Genomic DNA, 20,239 nt, shown 5'->3' on the forward strand with positions numbered 1-20,239 from the left:
AACTCCTCAGACTACTCCTCGGTCTAATCCTCAGACTCCTCCTCAGATTATCCTCAAACTCCTCAAACTACTCCTCGGTCTAATCCTCAGACTCCTCCTCAGATTATCCTCAGATTATCACTTTACATATATATATCGATAACTAAATAATTACTTATTATACTTTCTTTATTTTTTTAATTTTAAAATAATATTAATATATCTTTCTACGTTTAATGATGAAAAGAGAAAGAGGAGTAAAAAGAGGAAAGAGAAAAGAAAGAGAGAGAAAAAAAAAGAGAAAGAAAGAAAAAAGGACGGCGATAATTTTGTATTGTTTTGTTATTCGGCCGAATGGCGGGTACGAAGTAGCCGCCATTCGGCCCCAAAAATGGCGTATTATTCTATTTTTAAACGGTCATGGCGTAAAACCGTCGCATCCCTAATCCACATCGAAACAAGTGAAATTATTTATGATATGGGTGTTCTTCTCAAGAATGAAGATTTTATTTCACAATACAAATTCATTATTTCATCAACAATTATCAGTGAATCAAACATCGAATCATTCATCCGATACAGTCTTAAAACACGTGATTTCGATAAAACATGTTCATTCATCGCATCTCATATCTCTTTTCTTGGACCTTCAAAACTTTGTCTTCTTTTTGAATCTGTTTATCATTCTATTGCATCATCATATTTTAACGAAAACATCGATAATATTTTTGTTGATTTTATTTCAAGTATTTTGAGTAATAGACATGTTTTTGTCTACAATGAAGATGATATCTGTGATTTTGTTATTTCATTCATCAAAACATTTTCACCTTTATTATCATTTTCAGAAACATCAAAATTCGACAAACTGATTGAATTCATCAGATTCGAATTCTGCACAAACGAAACAATTTATCGTTTCATCAAATTTTATTCTTCATTTATCAACTGTTTTGATCAAGAAATCAAAACAGGAAATAAATCATATGAAAATATTCAAAACGAAAATGAAATCTTCACTCATTTATTTGAAACATTAATGTTATCATCAAATAATAATTATACATTTGATAAAATTTCAACAACAGATGAAAACATAAATTCACTTGAAAAATATTGGAAATCAAATGATTTCCAAAATCTTTATCTAACATTTTTAAAATGCAGTCGAGAATGAGATCTTTATTCAATCAAATTTGCTGTTGATAATGAATATATGATGACACTACCTAAATTTGATTTGCCAATAATTCATAATAGCATAATATTTAATAATTTATCTCTTGTTCAGGATCTTATTTCATGTGGTATTGACCCTAATATGAGAAATAATTATCGAGACACACCACTCCATTATGCTTGTTATTATAATTCAATCGATGTTGTCAAATTCCTTTTAACATTAGATGGAATTGATATTAATGCACAAAATAAGGTAGAAAATACTCCTCTTCATGAAGCATGCAGAAAAAATAATCAAGAAATTATTAAAATTCTCTTAGGATTTAGAACTATCAATATCAGCATAAGGAATAATCAAAGTGTTACTCCTAGTGACATGGCTAGAGATCTTGAAGGACCTTGTCATATTATTTCTTTTAAGCCAATAAAAAGTTTATATGATTAAATTTAAATTATTTTTTGCTAAATTCTGAAAATTAGAATACATATAGCTTTATTTATACTCAAATATCAAATTGTTACTTTGGTTCATTTCACCATATTATTTTGTGTTTTTCCCCCTTGTGTCACTTTTAGTATCTTAAGATCCTCCAAGATTTAAGGCTGCACTCACGCCCATCTGACTTTAATTCAAATTTTTGACAACTGGCGTGAAGCGCCATTGAAAATTAACCTTAAACATCTGAATTGAAGGTCCTGTCATAGGGGCGTAAGTGCACCCTGAAGCATGGAAAAAATTTAGCAGCCCTAAATAAAATATGCGATTGATAATGTGTATTATAAAATAGCCACTCTATTTGAATAATTAATCAAGATCTTTAAATCATTTACAATCTCGATTAATATACATCATTTCTTAAGAAATAATATGTATAATATAAGCCTGTTATAATTTGATTTTACTTGATAGAAGAGGAAATCCAATATAATAGTAGTAGGATAGGATGGGTTGTGTGACTTTTTTTGTAAACGTAAGAATTCATACAATATCGAGCGATTTTGTATCATTTTTTTTAACATATTAATTAAAAAATATATGATTCTTACGGTTTTATTCTTACGTTTTTGAATAAATCAAGATTTAAAAAATTTTCAAAATTGTAAGACATTTACACTCAGCCCATACATAATGAAATAAACACATTAAAAGAATTTGATGAGTTCAACATAGAACTTTAAGAAACTAATGATTATTTGAATTTATGAAATCAATTATTTGATTCATTCTTTCTTCAATCTCTTCTATTCTTTTTGTTAAATCATCAATTTTCATTAATGAGGTGATTCTTGATTGAGGAATAGATTTCAAACTAATCACCCCTTTTATTTTTGAAATTTTGAATCCATCAACTTTAAACATTTTATTCAATTTACACGTTGTCAATTCTTCAAATAATTTTTTATTATTAGCATAATAGTCATTAAATTCTTCAACAGATGAAAAAATTTTTATTTCAGTAATTGGTTTAACAACGTTTATTTTTTGTTGAACATTTTCACTTTCATTTATTTCTTCCTCCTCTGTTTCATTTATTTTTAAAATCGGTTTCATTTATCATTAAATAAAAATTAGAATATAAGTGATGAAATATATTTTTTAATTAATATTAAATCAGAAATGGCTGCAGGATTCTTTAAAAAATTATGGGATGGAATTAAGAAAGCTGCGGGTTGGGTTCATAAAAAGATTATTAAACCCGTTGCAAACTTTTTGGCACCAGTAGCGAAAACGGCAGGAACTATCATAGGTGGAGTATTAGGTACTAAAGCAGGTAATCCGGCGATGGGAGCACAAGCAGGTAACGCAATTGGTGGAATAGCTGAAGGAATACTTAATAAAATAGGAGGTAGATAGTGGAAAAATAAATAAATATTATTTTTATCTTAGTATCGGTTGAAGTCTTTGATAAACTTTTTCTCCTTTATTTAATTTCTCTTATTGGGGCAGCTTTTGGTGTTATTGATTCAGCAACGTCACTAATTGCTTCTTTATTCTTAAATATCCAATTTGCTCCTTTCTTCATTGTTTCCCAAACTTTATGCGCTCCTCTTTTTACTTTATCCCACAGTTTCTTAAATATACCTGCAGCCATAGTTGATTATTTCATTAAAATTAAAAATTCATTTTCATCTTTTAATTTTGATTTTTTATTTAATAATAAATGACGACTAACTATTTGGTGCCAAACACTAAACCGATTAATGGAAATGTGTTTCATTCATTCGAAAAGATAAATGAAATATTCGCAAAGAATGACGGTAGAAGATATTATAGAGAACTTGAAAGTTCATGCTATGACTCTGATGCTCCATATTTTGATGATAAACAAACTCATTTAAGAATTACAAATCCGGCTCATGATGTGAACCAATTAGGTGACACATATATTAAACGCAAAGTTAAAGCAACTCTAGTTTCAAATAAAGCTTTCACATGTGATGCCGCTTTTAAATGCATGCGTTTATTCGTTGGTTACAAATCATCAAATCAAAGCTTTAAACAATTAGAAGTAGAAACCGAAAGAGGTGATGCCGGTTATCTTCAGATGGATTGCGCCCGTGAATCTTTCGCATTTGCAACATATAAACCAAAATCAGAAAGGAAAGTTAAAAAGTTTGTTCATTCGTTATATAATAATGTTCAAAAATATGATAACTCAGTATGTGGTAAATATATTGACCCTTCAGAAGTTTTCAAGAAGCAAATGAAGAAGTTGATGTCACTTTTGATATGATTATTCCGGTAAATGATTTGTTAGCATTTCAGGCGTTCGATGATTATCCTAAATCATTTGGTGATATCATTCTTAAATATTATGTTTTCAGGGATACTTTAGTATTTTGTCAGGTTGACCCGTTAAGAGTTGCTGATTTACAAAATTACGTTTATGAAAAGATAACTGATGAAAATTATGAAAAGATTATGAATCATGTTTATAAATATGATCGCAAATTCCAACAAATCGGACTTCCTGCCAAATTAATTACAAGCTTAGCCGCTACATCTGCTGACGCAACAGTTGATGACGTTATTATTTCATGCACAAAGATGGAAGTTTTAGAGGATAAATGCATTACACCAGGATACGGTTTAATTGAAGAATCAGTTAAAGCAATACCACGTTTATTCAGTAAGGAAGATCCATTCATGATTCCAGCTCAACATATTGACGTTCGTTCACTAAATGGAGGTTGCATCACTCCTGAAGGTATTAGCTCAGATTTCTCATACGCTCTTCATAATGTTACAGATGTTGTGTTAACATTTCCGAAGAATGCAATGCAAAGAACAGTTTTAGAAAATCCAATGCTTCGAGGTCTTCAGGTCACTATAGATTCCAGAAACTTCCCCGATCAAGCGATGACCACAGTGGGTGACATATTCTTTACACGTATGCTTCAAGCTTCTGATTTAGATGGAGTGAATGAATGCACAGAAGAATACGAGGACTCATTAACTAGACCACTGAATGATGATAATGGCACGCCATTAGCTAGAACATGGAAAGACCAAACTTCATTCTTATGCACTATTCCAGTTCAACGTGATGGAGCGGGTATATTCTTTGATGGATTAGAAACTTTCAACTCACAAGTTACAGTACAAGTGAAAGCTTATCCAATCATTCAGGGTGAAAATGACACTTACTGTTCAAAGGTGACAAATCCTCCTCAGGTTTGGTTTACTAGGACTACGTATTGGACATGGACACCGGATGAAGGTTTGAAATATCATCCAACAGGTACACCACCACAGTATAGAAGTTCATATGATGAAATATTGATGAATAGAAATGTTTAAAATTATAAATTTATTTTTGATTAAATGGATTTAAATTCATCCACCCCTTATGAAGAATTAGCAGGAGTATATAATACATACGTAGATGATATGATTAATGAAGCATTGAGTGATAATAGAAATGCTCTATCTAAGGAAAAATTAATGAAAATTCCATATTCTGAATGTTACTTAAATTCAATCACTGCAGCAATTGGTAAACAAAATAAAGGTAAAACATTAACGATATTAAAACAAATTATCATTATTGCTAACACTTCCCCCATTCACATGTGTTAATTTATATCAACCGTTCAGGTTCACCTTCAGATGATACATTTGAATCTTTAAAGCATTTAATCAAAATTCCAATTATTTATTTATCACAAGAAGAAGCAGAAGATTATTTAAAAAACTTTTTAATGTATAAAGAATTATATAATACAATCAAGAAGCAAGGATTAGAGGATAAAATTATTGATAAACAACGGGATGAATTATTTGAAACACTTTCTATTTCAAATTTTGATAGAGAATTTTTGCATTCACTCATTTTTCTAGATGATGCAGTGAAATCAAAACTAATAACAAATGAGAAATCATATTTTAATCAGTTATTAACTCAATGTCGACACATTCAGTGTTCATTCTTTATGGCTGTTCAATATTTCAAAGCATTAAGCACAAACATTAAATCAAATCTATCAACCCTTTTCATTTTCAGTGGGTTTAGTCGTCAACAGTTGAACGTTATGCTTTATCAAGTGAATTTACCAATGAGCATTAATGAACTTTACACACAATATCAGCAATTAGGTGAACATGGAAAAATAATAGTTGATTTAAATAAAGGAAGTGTTAAATTTGATTAACTTTTTATAATTAATTTTTATTTTTTATTTATAATTAAACATGACAGAAATAGCAAATCTTCTACAGGTTCCATTAAAACAAGGGACAAACAAAAAGGGTGCATATAATAGAACTATGAAAGTTCCTGATGGAATGAAAGAATTAGTTCATATTGTTGCTGGTCTTCAAAAAGATGTTAAACAAATGAGAAACGTTTTAACATTACCAGAAGCTCAAGCATATGCCAAACGTCATGGTCCAAATTGGGAAGCACACGAAGCAGACATTACGGGTCCAAATGGAAAACCTGATGGTATAAATGAAGTTTTCGTTACTGATGGTCAAGGTAATATTAAAGTCATAAATGGTTATAAATTAACTATATCTGATTATCCTAAACGTAAAGCATATAATGAACGTTATCCTATGCAATTTGATGAAAATGGAAAAGCTGTTAAACAATACATTGGAGAAGGTGAAAATGGTCCAATTAATTCATACCGTCATAATCCATATTCTTATTTCAATGAAGAATTAAATGCTATTGAAGAGGGACCGGATGGATTACCACGATATTCTAACCAGTTTGATGGTCAATATGCAAATATTAGACCTGAAATTTCAGCTAAGAAATTCTTTAAAGTTGCTTTATTCGATCCAGTTTTCGCAAATGTTAAAGATGAACTTAAACAGCAATTCCAACCAATTATAGTAGCAAGAATTGCATCAGGTGCTTTATCTCAAGCATTCAAAGATTTAATTAAGAAACCATTATATCAGCAACGAGGTTTAACTTATGATTTAGTTAAGGAATCAGATAAAAGAAAATTTGAGAAATCAGATGATTATAAGAATGCAATTAATGAATATATTCGGTCTATTAATTTCGATGAAAATGCTAAAAATCAACTTCATGAACAAATACAGGGAATAATAGATTCAAAAGTTCCAGCAAAATAAAAGTTTAAATATATTTTTTTTATTCGATATAAATGAGAAGACGTTTCACTAGTCAAAAGAACACTAACGCAAAAGCAGAGATTACGGTTGGTTATAACGTAAATGATGATAAATCACGAATTATTCAAAATGTTAAAGTTAATGTTAGCCCCGAATTAACAAGGTCAGCAACTCAACCAAATTTATTAACTCGTGACTTACCGAAGAATGAGGAGAATGAAGAAAACCATGAGAATGGAGACCCAATCATTTTATCTGAACCTGGTAAAGAACCTGTTGAAATTCCCACTTATCCAACATACCCCCACCTCTTTCATCAAACATCGAGAACCCATATAAAATAGACATTAATTCTGAATTAATGAAAATTTACCGTGATATAATAATTAATAATTATGATTCAATAATAAATTTAATTGACAATCCGGTTTAATTATTTTACCTTATGAATCATTAATTCACATTATCGCCATTCTTTGTGATGTTCAAGATTCAGACGTTAAGATTCAATTTTTCATAGATGATGAGGTTTCATGCTGCGGAACAGTTGCAAAAATAAATCCTATAAAGGATATTAGCACAATTAAGATATCAAAGAACGGAACAACAACTGAACTTCATTTAACATATAATGATATTTATAATAAAATAGTTGATGAATATAAAATATCACTTGAAAAATTCTTTGTTAAGGCTATTTAATATTCAAGCATTAACATTATCGAATAATAATCCTTTGAATCATAATCAATAATAATTGACCTTTCACCAGTTTCTATCGTTTGTTTTATTTCTTTTTGTTCCCCACTATCTGGATCGGTCATTGTAATTGTTTTTGTTATAGTATCAGCTTTATCTTTAACTTCAATCTTTTTTCCATCGGGATATTTAAACCAAAATTCCAAAAATTCGATATTGTCAATCTGTTCATATTTTAATCTATCAATTACATTTTTAATACCATCTGAAAATCTTATGAAATGGTCATTATATGGGTTTGATTGAACTAAATTTGAATGAAGTGAAATATAACCTGTTGATGAATATGACATTGACTCATATTTTCTGAAAACACTAAAATTTATAACATGAATGAATTTCTTATTCGTTGAATTTATGAATTCTTGAGGTAATCTTATTCTAGTTTTATTTATCACTGGAAAATAACGCTTTACCATATTTTTAATCGTAATAAAAATGTCAATTATCAATATTATTTCGAATAATAGCTGTGAATTAAATTTAACAGTTAGCGGAATTTATAATGTTACTCTCGTTTCTGTGAGTGGTAAATTTAATCCCATTCTTTTAGACCCTTCAGATTATATATCATTTATTAAAGATGACCTTGAAAAAACGTATGATATGTATATAAATAATGTGATAGCGAAATGGGATATTAACATGATTTTAAGTTATTTAAATGAATCATTTATCGTATGGTATGAAGAAAATTTTAAATCAAAACCTGATAAACTTTTTGAACTTGATGAAATAAATAACCTTATTAAATTCCGCTGAAAATTAAATTTTGTACTCCTCATCTTCGTTCATTGTTGGGGATATTAAATTTTGAAAAAGATGTTGGGGATGTTTTGTATTCTGACACTGGTTCCAATTTCATTTTAATCAAATGTGATAAAGTTAATACCCCAATGAGATTTTCACATCAAACATTAGACCCTAACTCTTACCCATCAATACAAAACATTTTATCCATCAACTTAAACACATTTTCTTTATCATATCCGTTTCAATTATCCGGGAATTCATTTATTCTTCATTCAAAAGATTTATCAAATATTAAATTTAGAATAACTGACCTATTTGATTGTGATTTAGAATTTATGAATGAAATATTATGGCAATTTCAAATAGAGAAAATAGCTGATGAGATAACGGATTAAATATTTATTTTTAAATCATAATAAATGATTAAACAACAGCAACTTAAGGCGCAAAACACCCAGGTCCTTCAGACCATTACATACGCCATATATGCATATAATTCAAAGACGGCAGAACAAACGCAAAGGTTGAAATATGGAGATTTGGAGATAGTATTGAAAAATGAACATTTCGAATTCGTTTGCAAAGGTGGTGCAGTGATATCAAATATAAAAGAAATTTTATTTATGAATTCAAAAATTAAAGGAATAACGGATGATATAACATCAATTCCACCAGAAGAACAGAGATATTACGCATTAAATGCATTTCCTAAAGTTTTGAAGATTGGAAGATTTAATTTAAATGAGGAATTCATAGAAGGTTTCCTAAATGACATAATGAAGAAGGTGGATAAGGAATATGTGGATAGTGAGTTAAATAAGAAGGCAAATTTGGTTTATGTTGATGAAAAAGATAATGAAATTAAAGAAAAGGTTGAATGGTATCATGAATGGACATCGGAGACTTTTAAAGTTAAAGCTGATACAGAATGGGTTTCAGGATGTTTAGACCTTAAAGCAGATAAGAACCATACACATAACTTCTTCTCAACTGTTGCTATAGAAAGTATTGAAGGAACGGTTGACGGAACTGATGGGGATGCATTATATTATAATCCTCCTAACTTTCCACAAGGTTTAACATCGAATGAAAACATAACAACGATGAAAAAAATTAAATGTAAAAATGTTTATGTCATGGATGATGAAAATAAAGTTAAATTCACTGCTCAAGATTTATATGATAAGAAAGCAGACAAAACAGAGCTTCAAACATTAAAGACTGAAATACTTCAAACATTATATCCTGTTGGTTCTATTTATACGTCAATGAACTCAACAAATCCTTCAGAAGTTTTAGGTTTTGGTACGTGGAAGCATATTGTAGATAAATTCTTATACTGTGCTAGATATTCAAAGCAAACAGGAGGTTCGAAGAAAATTAAAGAAGCAAACCTTCCACCGCACACTCATACAGGAACTACAAACACAACAGGCAATCATTCACATTCAATAACAAAAAGAGGTTATACAAATCTTGCAGCGGGTTCGGATAGATGGGGAATGAATAGATATGATATCACAACTGACCCAGTAGATTCAAGCACAGGTATTTTCTGTGGAACCGCAGGAAATCATTCACACACTTTCACAACAAATCCAACAGGCTCTGGTGAAGATTATATGCCACCATTTGTGACTGTATTCGCATGGTACCGCGTTCATTGAATGTGCTTGAGACTTGACCCAAAGGGTTTAGGCTTACCGAATGAACTAAATATATTTTATGTCTGTAATTAATTAGGTAATGAACTGCAGAAATAAATGTTTACGTTAATGTTTTTAGGTTATTCAATAATTAATTATTTTTGAAGAACTGAAGGTGTCACTATGTCACCATGTCACTCGGTTAATTAACTTCTCTGAAAAAATGAGACAACATGACATTTAGACAACAACACAGGAGGAAGGCACTTATGAATTATTTTTGAATAACTGAAGGTGTCACTACGTCACCAGGTTATTTAACTTCTCTGAAAAAATGAGACAACATGACATTTTGACAACAACACAGGAAATAAACTTCATCGTAATGAGTGTAAATCAGACAAAAATAAATGTTTACGTATATGCTTTGTCATGATTTCATCGTATATGCTTTGTGAAGAATATAGCAACCGCCGGAATTCAGACGGTTGTTTTTTTATACAAAATTCACGCAGGATTAATGAGGAAGGCAGTTATGAATTATTTTTGAAGAACTGAAGGTGTCACTATGTCACCATGTCACCAGGTTATTTAACTTCTCTGAAAAAATGAGACAACATGACATTTTGACAACAACATAGGAGGAAGGCACTTATGAAGCATTTTTGAATAACTGAAGGTGTCACTACGTCACCAGGTTATTTAACTTCTCTGAAAAAATGAGACAACATGACATTTTGACAACAACACAGGAGGAAGGCACTTATGAAGCATTTTTGAAGAACTGAAGGTGTCACCATGTGTCACTCGGTTAATTAACTTCTCTGAAAAAATGAGACAACATGACATTTAGACAACAACACAGGAAATGATTTGTCATGACTTCATCGTAATGAGTGTAAATCAGACAAAAATATATTTTAGGTGAAGAGGTGAGATTTCACCTCCTTTTTCACCTCCTTTTTCACCTGTTTTCTCACCCTCACCGCTTAGCGGCTCAGATTGCTTTTGCTTTCTCGTGAATTTTCATGAATTTCCTTAAGATAGAAAAAATAAAGTTAGTTTTATTTTTATTTATTTTTTATTTTGTATAAAAGATATGATTTCAACAATCGGCACAACAACAATTCAAACAACTACAGCACCAAACTCGCTAGTCATGAATCCTACGTCAATGTTGGTAGAGATGAAAAGCTTTATTCCTTCTTCATATACTTTTGAGACAGAAATACAAAGAATTAAGCAAGAACTTTTAACAAGTAATTTAGACTGTAGTGCGAAAGATGAAAACAAATGAACAGTATCTTTATGACATGCAGGACATTATTGACCATTTACCCAAATTGCCTGAAATTCAGCAGCAAAAACTAACTATTCCTGAATTCGATGAAATAGAAGTGAAACCAACTGATTCAGTAGAAATAAAGAAGTTCATACGTAAAGTAAACTATGAATTCCTTGGTTTTCATTGCAACCATAAAGTTATGAACAAAGATTGCGACATGGTTTATAAGAACATCTCTGACATATATAAATCTGGGGAGTTTAAGACATACGACAACTTTGTTTCATTAGTTGCTGAATGTGTATGGCAGATAAGAGATAAAGATAAAAGATGTAAAATATGGAATGGACAAATAAAACCAACAACTTTTGAGTTAAAGAAAACCATTGACGCCTTAGTTGTTCTAGCAGGTCAAATTTCAATGTATAACGCAAAAATGAATCCGCAATGTTCAAAATGTAAAGCAGCAATGAGGAAATATAACTACTCCGTCAAAGAGATAGAACGTATGAGAAACGACTATGCTGACTTAAAGAAAGAAGTAGAGAAACCAGCAGAAGATAAAATGGACATGTTAGCATTTCTGAACAAAAACTATCCAACAGCTGACGATTTCCTTCTATCTGACGTCAAGAAGAAGTATAAAGAAACTTTCGACATTGTTAAAACTTTTGACATACTGACAGAAGAAATAGAAGCTACGAAATTGTTTAGAATTTCAAATATACATCGTACAATTCATGTAAAACGCTTATAAAATAACTGGGGTGAAAAATTAGGTGAGAAAGGAGGTGAAATCTCACCTCTTCACCTAAAATATATTTTTATTGAATTCAGCAACAAAAATAATGAATTTCATTAGTTAGAAAAATAAAGTTAGTTTTATTTTTTTATTTTGTATGTAAAGACAGTAATGACAAACATTGAGTTTGAAACAGTTAGAAAGATAGACAATGACACCAAAGTGGTTAGAATAGGTGATTTAAACGTAAGATACTCAAAGAAATACAACAAATATTCTTTGTCAGACATTATATCTCCATCTGGAAAGAAAACAAACGACTGGGTTAGAAATGCTTCAACTCAGAAAATTTTGACAAGAAATCCTGAGCTTATGATATCGGTAAGATTATATGGAACTACAGCATATCTCATTGACAAAAGTCTTATACCAATAGTTTTGTTATGGTTAGACCCAGTTGTTGGATATAACTTCATAACTTATGGTTCATTCGATACGGAACGTTGCAGTGAAGGCTTACTTTACATCGTTCAGAAACCGAAGGACTTCAATACAAAGAGATATAAGATAGGAAGAACATATAATATAACTCAAAGATATGACAGTACAGTCAATAGAGTCAAGGTTGTGTTCGTTAATGATATGAGAGCTGCAGAAACAGAACTACTTGAAAAGTTTGAGAAAAGGTATGGTGCTCCCATGAAAGGTAAAGAAACGTTTGAAGTAGATGAGATAGATAAAGCTATAAAATTATTTGACGAAGTTGCTGAAAAATACATGTAAAGCGTTTATTTTTGGTCTTTTGTGAAAGTCAGAAAATAAAGTTAGTTTTTTATAAAATATTTTTTATCCGGAATATAAAGACAGATATGTCAACAACAGAGAACACAACAACTGCTATCGTTCATGAAGCCATTAATGAAGAATATGAATACATACAGTATAACAAACAATTGAGACTCATTCGTTCAGTCAAAGATGACGTGTGAAAATGCTCTATTCTGCAAACCATCAGACATGAAAGACAAAAACTTTCAAATGAGTATTAAGGATAAATGTGATAAGAAACAGAGAAGAATAGATGGTAAACAAACATGGTGTTATGTTTTGAAAGAAGAAATGAAAGGATTATATAAACAGGTTGAACCAAACGATAATGAGGATTCATTTACTGACGATGAAATACCTGTAAATGAAGCTTTATAAAGTATGATTTGAATTTATTTTTGCATTAATCCTGTGTTGTTGTCTAAATGTCATGTTGTCTCATTTTTTCAGAGAAGTTAATTAACCGAGTGACACATGGTGACGTAGTGACACCTTCAGTTATTCAAAAATAATTAATTATTGAATAACCTGAAACCATCTACCCTAAACATTATTTTTGCTGAATTCAGCAACAAAATGAACGAGGTCAGGATGTATGTAAATACCTTTGAATTCATTTATAACGCCCTTAGTAAGCTCATAAAATGCTTGTTTTGGGGTGGAGCCAAAAGTGGCTCGACCGTATTCTTTCAACCAAAACTCAAGAATTTCCTGCATGAATTTTGTATAAAAAAACAACCGTCTGAATTCCGGCGGTTGCTATATTCTTCACAAAATGCCTTATAATACTCTTCCCAGGACTTATTTTCCAACAACTTTCTAAAGTCTTTCCTAAACTGACTGACTGACGGCACAAAGTGGCTTAACGAAAACATTAATATATAAAATTCATGAGGGTAGAAATGAGGTTAGATCTAACCATCTACCCTAAACATTTATTTCCTGTGTTGTTGTCTAAATGTCATGTTGTCTCATTTTTTCAGAGAAGTTAAATAACCTGGTGACATGGTGACATAGTGACACCTTCAGTTCTTCAAAAATAATTCATAAGTGCCTTCCTCCTGTGTTGTTGTCTAAATGTCATGTTGTCTCATTTTTTCAGAGAAGTTAATTAACCGAGTGACACATGGTGACATAGTGACACCTTCAGTTATTCAAAAATAATTAATTATTGAATAACCTGAAACCATTAACGATAAAATATATTTTTGGTCGTTTATGACAAATTTTTATTTTTATCATAAATGGATACCCCACAAGCTCAAAATTTACCACGAATCATAACAAGGGAGGAAATGATAAAAATGATGCAAGAACATGTTAAAAATAACAAACCACTAAAATTGAGAAAATGTGGTTATGCAGTAATGATGGAAAGAGAGATGTTGTCGAAGAAAAATAAAAATTAAATTTGGATTGAGTTTAAAAATTCATCTTTATTAAATTCATCTCTTCCAATCAATTTATTTATTCTATTAAATTCTTTTATTTTTGCTTCACTCAGTTTAATGATTGAACGATAAGTTTCTAATTTTTCGATTATTTCTTTCCTCTCTTCATCGTTTTCAGTTCCATTAGTTTTATGGGCATCAACCCCACCGCATTGTGGCTTCTTTTTGTAATAGTATATTTTTGATTTAATTCTGTTTAGTTTCTTTTTATATTCATCGTCTGGACTCTTGGCTGCTTTGTTGTCACTCATTTCTTACGAAATAAAAAAAATTAAATATTATTTAAATATAATGGGGTAATAAAATAAATCGGAATTTCTATTAATTTATTGTCAACTTCAAACTAATGCATTGCCGTTAATATATCTAACAAATTCAGCTATTGTGTCAAATCTTCGTCTTCTTTTTGTCATTGATTTATCAGTTTTTCCATAATCGAGATGAATCAAAACTTTATCCCCTTGTTTAAAATTCATGAGCCCCGAATTAATTTGTTCACGTTTAACATCATTCAACCTTTCCATTTGCTTTCTAATATATTCCCATTCTTTTGAAATATCATTTTTCATTTCCACTGGTTTCATGTTTATTGTTCTATGCCATGTATTATTATAATAATATACTAACTGTTGTATGATGGAGTCATGATTTCCATCCCAGTATATCTGACCGTTAACCCTAACGCATCTCTAAGAGTTCTCATTACCGCATCAACTATTTTATTATGAAACGTATATGGAGAGGATGAAAAGAAAAAATTAATTTGTGGGAAATAATGAGTCATAGCCGCCTGAAATCCTTTATCACCATCACCCCTGATATTATCTACTCTTTCATGATCTAGTAAGTATTGAATAGCTCTTCTTGTTTCCTGTTCTGTTTTCCCTTTCACCGGAATGCAATATAAATATCTAGTGTTAATGTTAATGGCAAATAAATAAGTAACTTTTCCTTTTGAATATTCCAGATGATCGATTTCGTATGAATATGGATATGGAGCAAATGAAGGGCGACTAAATTTTTCCTTTAACGGTTGAATTTTCGGGTCAATTGGTTTATTTAATATCTTGAAACCCTTTTTAAAATCTTTTTGCTTCTTTAATGTTTGAAATGGATATAATAAAGTGAATGATGAAGGATTAACTGAAGGAGGAGGCGGTACTGTCGTTGGAGGTTTTGGTGTTGCAAGTGGTTTAATTTTATCTGCTTTGATTTTGGATTTCATTCCCCCCTTCATTAATTCTGGATGTATTCTATTCATGTTTTAAATATGCTGTATATAAAGGTTTGATATACTTTCCCGCTTCGAGTTTATGTTGAAGGATGAATTCCAAAAGTTGATCTTCATTTAAAAGTTGGGCTGAATATGGTTTAACTAATGAATCATAAATTAAAGCTTGTGCATCATTTATGGTCTGAAGGACCTGGGTGTTTTGTTCCCTTAGCGGTTGAACATTTGCTACTTTAGACCTCGGCTTTGGTTTTTGTGGCTCAGGATTATATAAATTATATAATTCATCAATATCTTCTTCTGTTAATACTTTATTTTTGAAATCTTTCAACTGTTTAAGTTGTGATTTAGTTTTTCCCTTTGTATATTCATTATTTTTAATTTTGTCTTTAATTTCAGAAATTATTTTATTATGATATTTCAAAATTTCATTTTTATAATATGGATAATAATATTCCATATCATCACCCGTTATATATTATTATATATTTTTGGAGATATGATTTTAATTCATAATAACTAAGAAAATTTTGATTAAGTACTAAATCATCAATTAAAATTTTTAAATCTGTGTTATCCATTTATATAAAAATAAAATAAGTGTTTTAAGGGTGCCCACCTCTTTGAATCATAGTATCAAAACCATCATTAACGGTTCCTTTTGTCTCTTCTGTGGCATTTCATTAAAAATAAAATTTTAAATTGTATTAAATAAATGGCATACAACATCCATTTTCACAACATACAGCCTTAGTGTGTGCTCCTGTTAATGCAGTCTTACCGATTGTTAGGCGAGTCATTGACCCGTTTTTAAGTTGTAAATTAATATTTTGACCATCAAATATCACTTTATCATTTATTATATCCAAATATTTTTTAGGTGTTAATTGCTTATTTTGTCTTAAACTAACACCCTTCATTTTTGTGTAATCTTTTTAAAATCACCCCATCAATTGAACCGTTGAATGATGTATAACACTTAGGACATAAAGCAACCATGTTATCACCTTGTTTCTCAATTGCTAAACCCAATAACTTCTTCTCATGTGCTTTTTCTTCAGCTTTATTCTTTAATTTAGGTTTAAATTTCTCATCAAAACAGAAGAAATCAAAAGGTGCGAATTTGAAAATGTTTTTATCATAAAATTGTTTATCGGTAACAATTGCTTGAAATGCTTGAGTGTTAGGAAGACTTGGATCGCCAGCAATAGCCCAATAAGATGAATCAGTATCACCTTCAATGAAATGAAAACAATTAACATCCATGCATTTATACATAAAATCATAAATGAAAACTAAATACCAGTATTTAGCATTATCTAAAGTGAAGAATGCCTCTTGTAAACATGTATCACATCTATAAAATCTATCTTTAAGCATCACTTGATATGTATCTTCACCTATTCTCTTATGTTTTTTATTTTTATTTGACATTTACATGACACACGCAACGCGTGCCTTCTGTGCATTCATTATTTTAGTCTTTGCGTAATTTTGTGTATTCATTGCATCGTAACCATATGATCCATTAAGCGAAATCTTGCAAAATAAACTTTTTCCTTTATTTCCTTCTAATTCAGCCTTTTGTCTTTCGTTCATAAATTTGTTCGCAAATTCATTAAAACAGGTGTTTTTCGTAAATGTTAAAATTGATTGAATATCATCGATGATAAAATGAAATCTGTCGATTAGATACCAAAGATAATAAGAAGAAAATGGTTGATATTGGTTGTGTGTTGATGCTAACTGAGTTAATTTTCTCTGTTTCTGGTCAACTGGTAGATTGTTTGATTTCATGTAATTATACATAAAACTGCCAATTGTTTTTTCATCTGTGATAATATCTAAGTTTCTTATTATCGGTAAAAAGTTTATGTAATCATTAATGTATTTTTCATCAATGTGACCCTTTACTTCAGCCACGATATAAAGTATTTTTCTTCTTAATTATTCCAATGCTTTTGCTTTCTTTGTTGCTGTATCACAAATGATAACACCATTCAATCTTCCCGGCATATACATTTTATGGTCAGTATATTGAATGAAATCATGAGGATTAGATGAAAATGATGAAGGATATAATGAATTAAAGTCAACACCAACGAAATGAGTCATGATGTTGGTGGTGTCCTCATTTGATACAGTTTTAGTTTCTGGATTATATGAAAGTTTATTAATGTGCGTGATTCCTTTAAGATTTACTCTATGTTGAACATTTGATAAACCACCAGTAATTCCATTACGGAGAATGTGATAAGCTTCAACTGAATCTAATGTCATTGGTAAATTATTTTTTAACGCATAATTTCTTAAATTGATTCTTAAACGTTGAACATCTTCATCTTTATTTGATTTCACGACATTGCAATAACAACACATTAACTGACAATTTTCTTTAGTATGTGGTTTTTCATTATCGATTCTATCCAATGTTGGTTTATTTGCATATGTAAACGCTTTACCACACATTTTGCATTTAGATGAAAGGATTAAATCGTGATAGTATTGAAAATCATCCATTGAAACATTATTTTTAGTATCCCTTTCTGCTTTTTCATCTTGTTTCTTATATGATTCAATTTTATATTTCCAATACTTTTTCGTTAATTCAAAACTTGATTCTATCTCTTCCTCAGGATATTTTCATTAGGATTAAAGTCTTTATATGCTAAAGCGTAACGAATCATTGAAGCATTCGATGATAAAGAAAGATTATGAAGCATATCAATTTTATAAACAAATGTTTCTTCAATAATTTTATCGATTGGGTCAATCATAATTTCAACATCTTTATTGCAATAATGAATAAAATATTCTAATCTATTCTTAAAATTTTTAGCATCATTGAGATATATTTGATAATCACTATCTGATATAGTTTCTTGAGTTAATGCTGAATAAAATGAATCTTTCGTGAATGGTTCCTCTTTATATAATTCTTCTTCGTAATTTTCCCATGTGATAAATTGATAAGGGAAAAAGGATTTAACACGTGATTTATTGTTTCCGAAATCTTGAGTGAATTGGTCTAATGTCCCACCCGCTATATAATTTCTGATGTCAATAAATCTCAATTCATATGGAACGTTTGTTTTCTTTACAATGATTTGCTTAAATTGTGAAGATGAACCCAGCATTGATTTTATTTTCCATTTTGCAGTGTTTAAATCACGAAGAATTAAATTTAAATCAAACTTTCCCGAATTAAAACCTATGATATTCACTTTATTGAATTCCTCATCTAGAAGTTCTTTAAATGCTTCCTTCTGTTTTTCATTTAATGTATGGGACAAAGTCCCCGCCGTTTGGTCTGAAAGACCTTCAGTACTCAAAGAGTCCGTTTGCGACTTCATTAATTCTTCATATTGTTCAATATTTGATTTAGCAACTAATGAACAGGTTGAAAATAAAAACTCAATCCAATCAGAAATAAAAGAATCACTCGAAGTTAAGCAAAAATTCCTCGTATATGTTTTATCATTTAATTTAACCGTTGATGATACCATGAATGGTTTTAAGTAAGCGTTCAAAGTTGCACACTCAGAAAGTTGTAATTCTTCTTTAGTCTCTAATGTTTCAAAGTCAAAAGTAATATAATATCTTGTCGGTTTATAATATTTCTGCAAATTGTGAGCTAATAACCACTGATATATCTTCTGTTTCGTAATATGTGGTGCATATGGTTGCTGTGTCTTTTGCAATTGAACGTCTTGAATTAATCTTCCATTATTTTCTTTACATTTCTCACAATGCTTTAAAAATCTTCTTTGGTTTTTCCTTTCTGGATCATCACGGATAGAATAAACTTCTTCTTTACAATATGGACAAACTCTATAGCCGGTGAGTGCTTCAACGTCTGTTATTCTGTCAGCGTGAAGTTTCCACATGGACTCTGTGTTAATAAAATATTTATTGTTTCAAATTCTGGATCTATCATTATTGAATCCACTAATGGAAAGTCTACCTTATTTATGTCCACGTCTTCTGGTTGAGGATCACAATAATAGAAATCAATATTAACATTTAACATTCTCGCTAATCTCTCACTTTCTGATGAAATGTCAAACCCTTCATATGAATCTATTGCTTCATTTAAATAACTTCTACGAGTTTTAGGATTAACACCATCAGGAATGTTATAGAAGCGTTTAAATAACCTTCTACTTCTGCTCTAATTTGATTATCATTCATTTTAGCTGTTCCGTTTTTGTTCATTTATGTAAGAATAAAAAATTAAAATAAATAAAAATAAAGTTTATTTTTTAAAGCCCATAAAATGAATTAAGAACACATAAATTTTTATCATCTGCGCGACGTGACGAATACATTTTAATTTACTCAAGAATGCGTACCCTGATACATTAAATCTAATTCCTGTCTTATTTAATTTCACAACTTTGAAAAGGAATGTATGAATAGCTATAAAATGATGAGAAGATGTTTTATGGGTTGCTTCCATTTTTTCTGAAATAAATGAATAAATATAATGCTTATACGTTTTCATATCTTTTATATTCTTAATAACGAATGGTATAGACCTTTCCACTTCATCTTCCTTCGGTGCTGTTCTTTCATATGAAACATTATTGGTATCTTCAATAATGAAACCACAATCACACAAAATTTTATAGGTTCCAATGGTTTCTTTTGATATTTTATCTAATAAATCAAAAACTTTATCAACACCTGTGCATTTATTTAAATAATAATTTGTGTAAATATCATGATCTTCTTTCTTAATCGTATTAGTTGCATATGTCACGTTTTTAAGAGCTTTTTTGAATTTCTCA

The 20,239-nt window shown here is 30.1% G+C and overlaps 6 protein-coding genes and 1 pseudogene across 7 annotated transcripts, besides 2 other annotated features; 6 read left to right on the plus strand and 1 right to left on the minus strand.

Annotated features, from left to right (window-relative positions):
- Positions 1 to 457: 457 nt before the first annotated feature.
- TVAGG3_1044260 (protein ubiquitination) lies at positions 458 to 1,156 on the plus strand (the record flags this gene model as incomplete). The annotated part of the gene is made up of 1 exon (XM_001298490.1): positions 458 to 1,156. The coding sequence occupies one exon, from the start codon at positions 458 to 460 to the stop codon at positions 1,154 to 1,156; it is 699 nt and encodes a 232-aa protein (XP_001298491.1).
- A 39-nt stretch (positions 1,157 to 1,195) lies between these two features.
- Positions 1,196 to 1,606, plus strand: TVAGG3_1044270 (protein ubiquitination; the record flags this gene model as incomplete). Its single annotated transcript, XM_001298491.1, has 1 exon — positions 1,196 to 1,606. One exon carries the CDS (start codon positions 1,196 to 1,198, stop codon positions 1,604 to 1,606), a length of 411 nt encoding a protein of 136 aa, XP_001298492.1.
- Positions 1,607 to 1,762: 156 nt separating this feature from the next.
- Positions 1,763 to 1,882: a mobile genetic element.
- A 2,505-nt stretch (positions 1,883 to 4,387) lies between these two features.
- Positions 4,388 to 20,239: part of a mobile genetic element that runs on past the window's edge.
- On the plus strand, positions 5,855 to 6,742 carry TVAGG3_1044300 (uncharacterized protein; the record flags this gene model as incomplete). The annotated part of the gene is made up of 1 exon (XM_051255638.1): positions 5,855 to 6,742. A coding segment is annotated over one exon (888 nt), but the record flags the coding sequence as incomplete, so codon positions are not given.
- TVAGG3_1044310 (uncharacterized protein) lies at positions 6,787 to 7,098 on the plus strand (the record flags this gene model as incomplete). Its single annotated transcript, XM_051255639.1, has 1 exon — positions 6,787 to 7,098. One exon carries the CDS (start codon positions 6,787 to 6,789, stop codon positions 7,096 to 7,098), a length of 312 nt encoding a protein of 103 aa, XP_051081213.1.
- Positions 12,312 to 12,722, plus strand: TVAGG3_1044320 (organellar and viral DNA polymerase type B; the record flags this gene model as incomplete). The annotated part of the gene is made up of 1 exon (XM_051255640.1): positions 12,312 to 12,722. The coding sequence occupies one exon, from the start codon at positions 12,312 to 12,314 to the stop codon at positions 12,720 to 12,722; it is 411 nt and encodes a 136-aa protein (XP_051081214.1).
- On the plus strand, positions 12,978 to 13,145 carry TVAGG3_1044330 (uncharacterized protein; the record flags this gene model as incomplete). Its single annotated transcript, XM_051255641.1, has 1 exon — positions 12,978 to 13,145. One exon carries the CDS (start codon positions 12,978 to 12,980, stop codon positions 13,143 to 13,145), a length of 168 nt encoding a protein of 55 aa, XP_051081215.1.
- On the minus strand, positions 17,784 to 19,664 carry TVAGG3_1044340 (annotated as a pseudogene). Its single transcript has one exon. A coding segment is annotated over exon 1 (1,881 nt).

Source organism: Trichomonas vaginalis, chromosome I (assembly GCF_026262505.1).
Source record: "Trichomonas vaginalis G3 chromosome I, whole genome shotgun sequence".
In the NCBI taxonomy this organism is placed as follows: Eukaryota; Parabasalia; order Trichomonadida; family Trichomonadidae; genus Trichomonas; species Trichomonas vaginalis.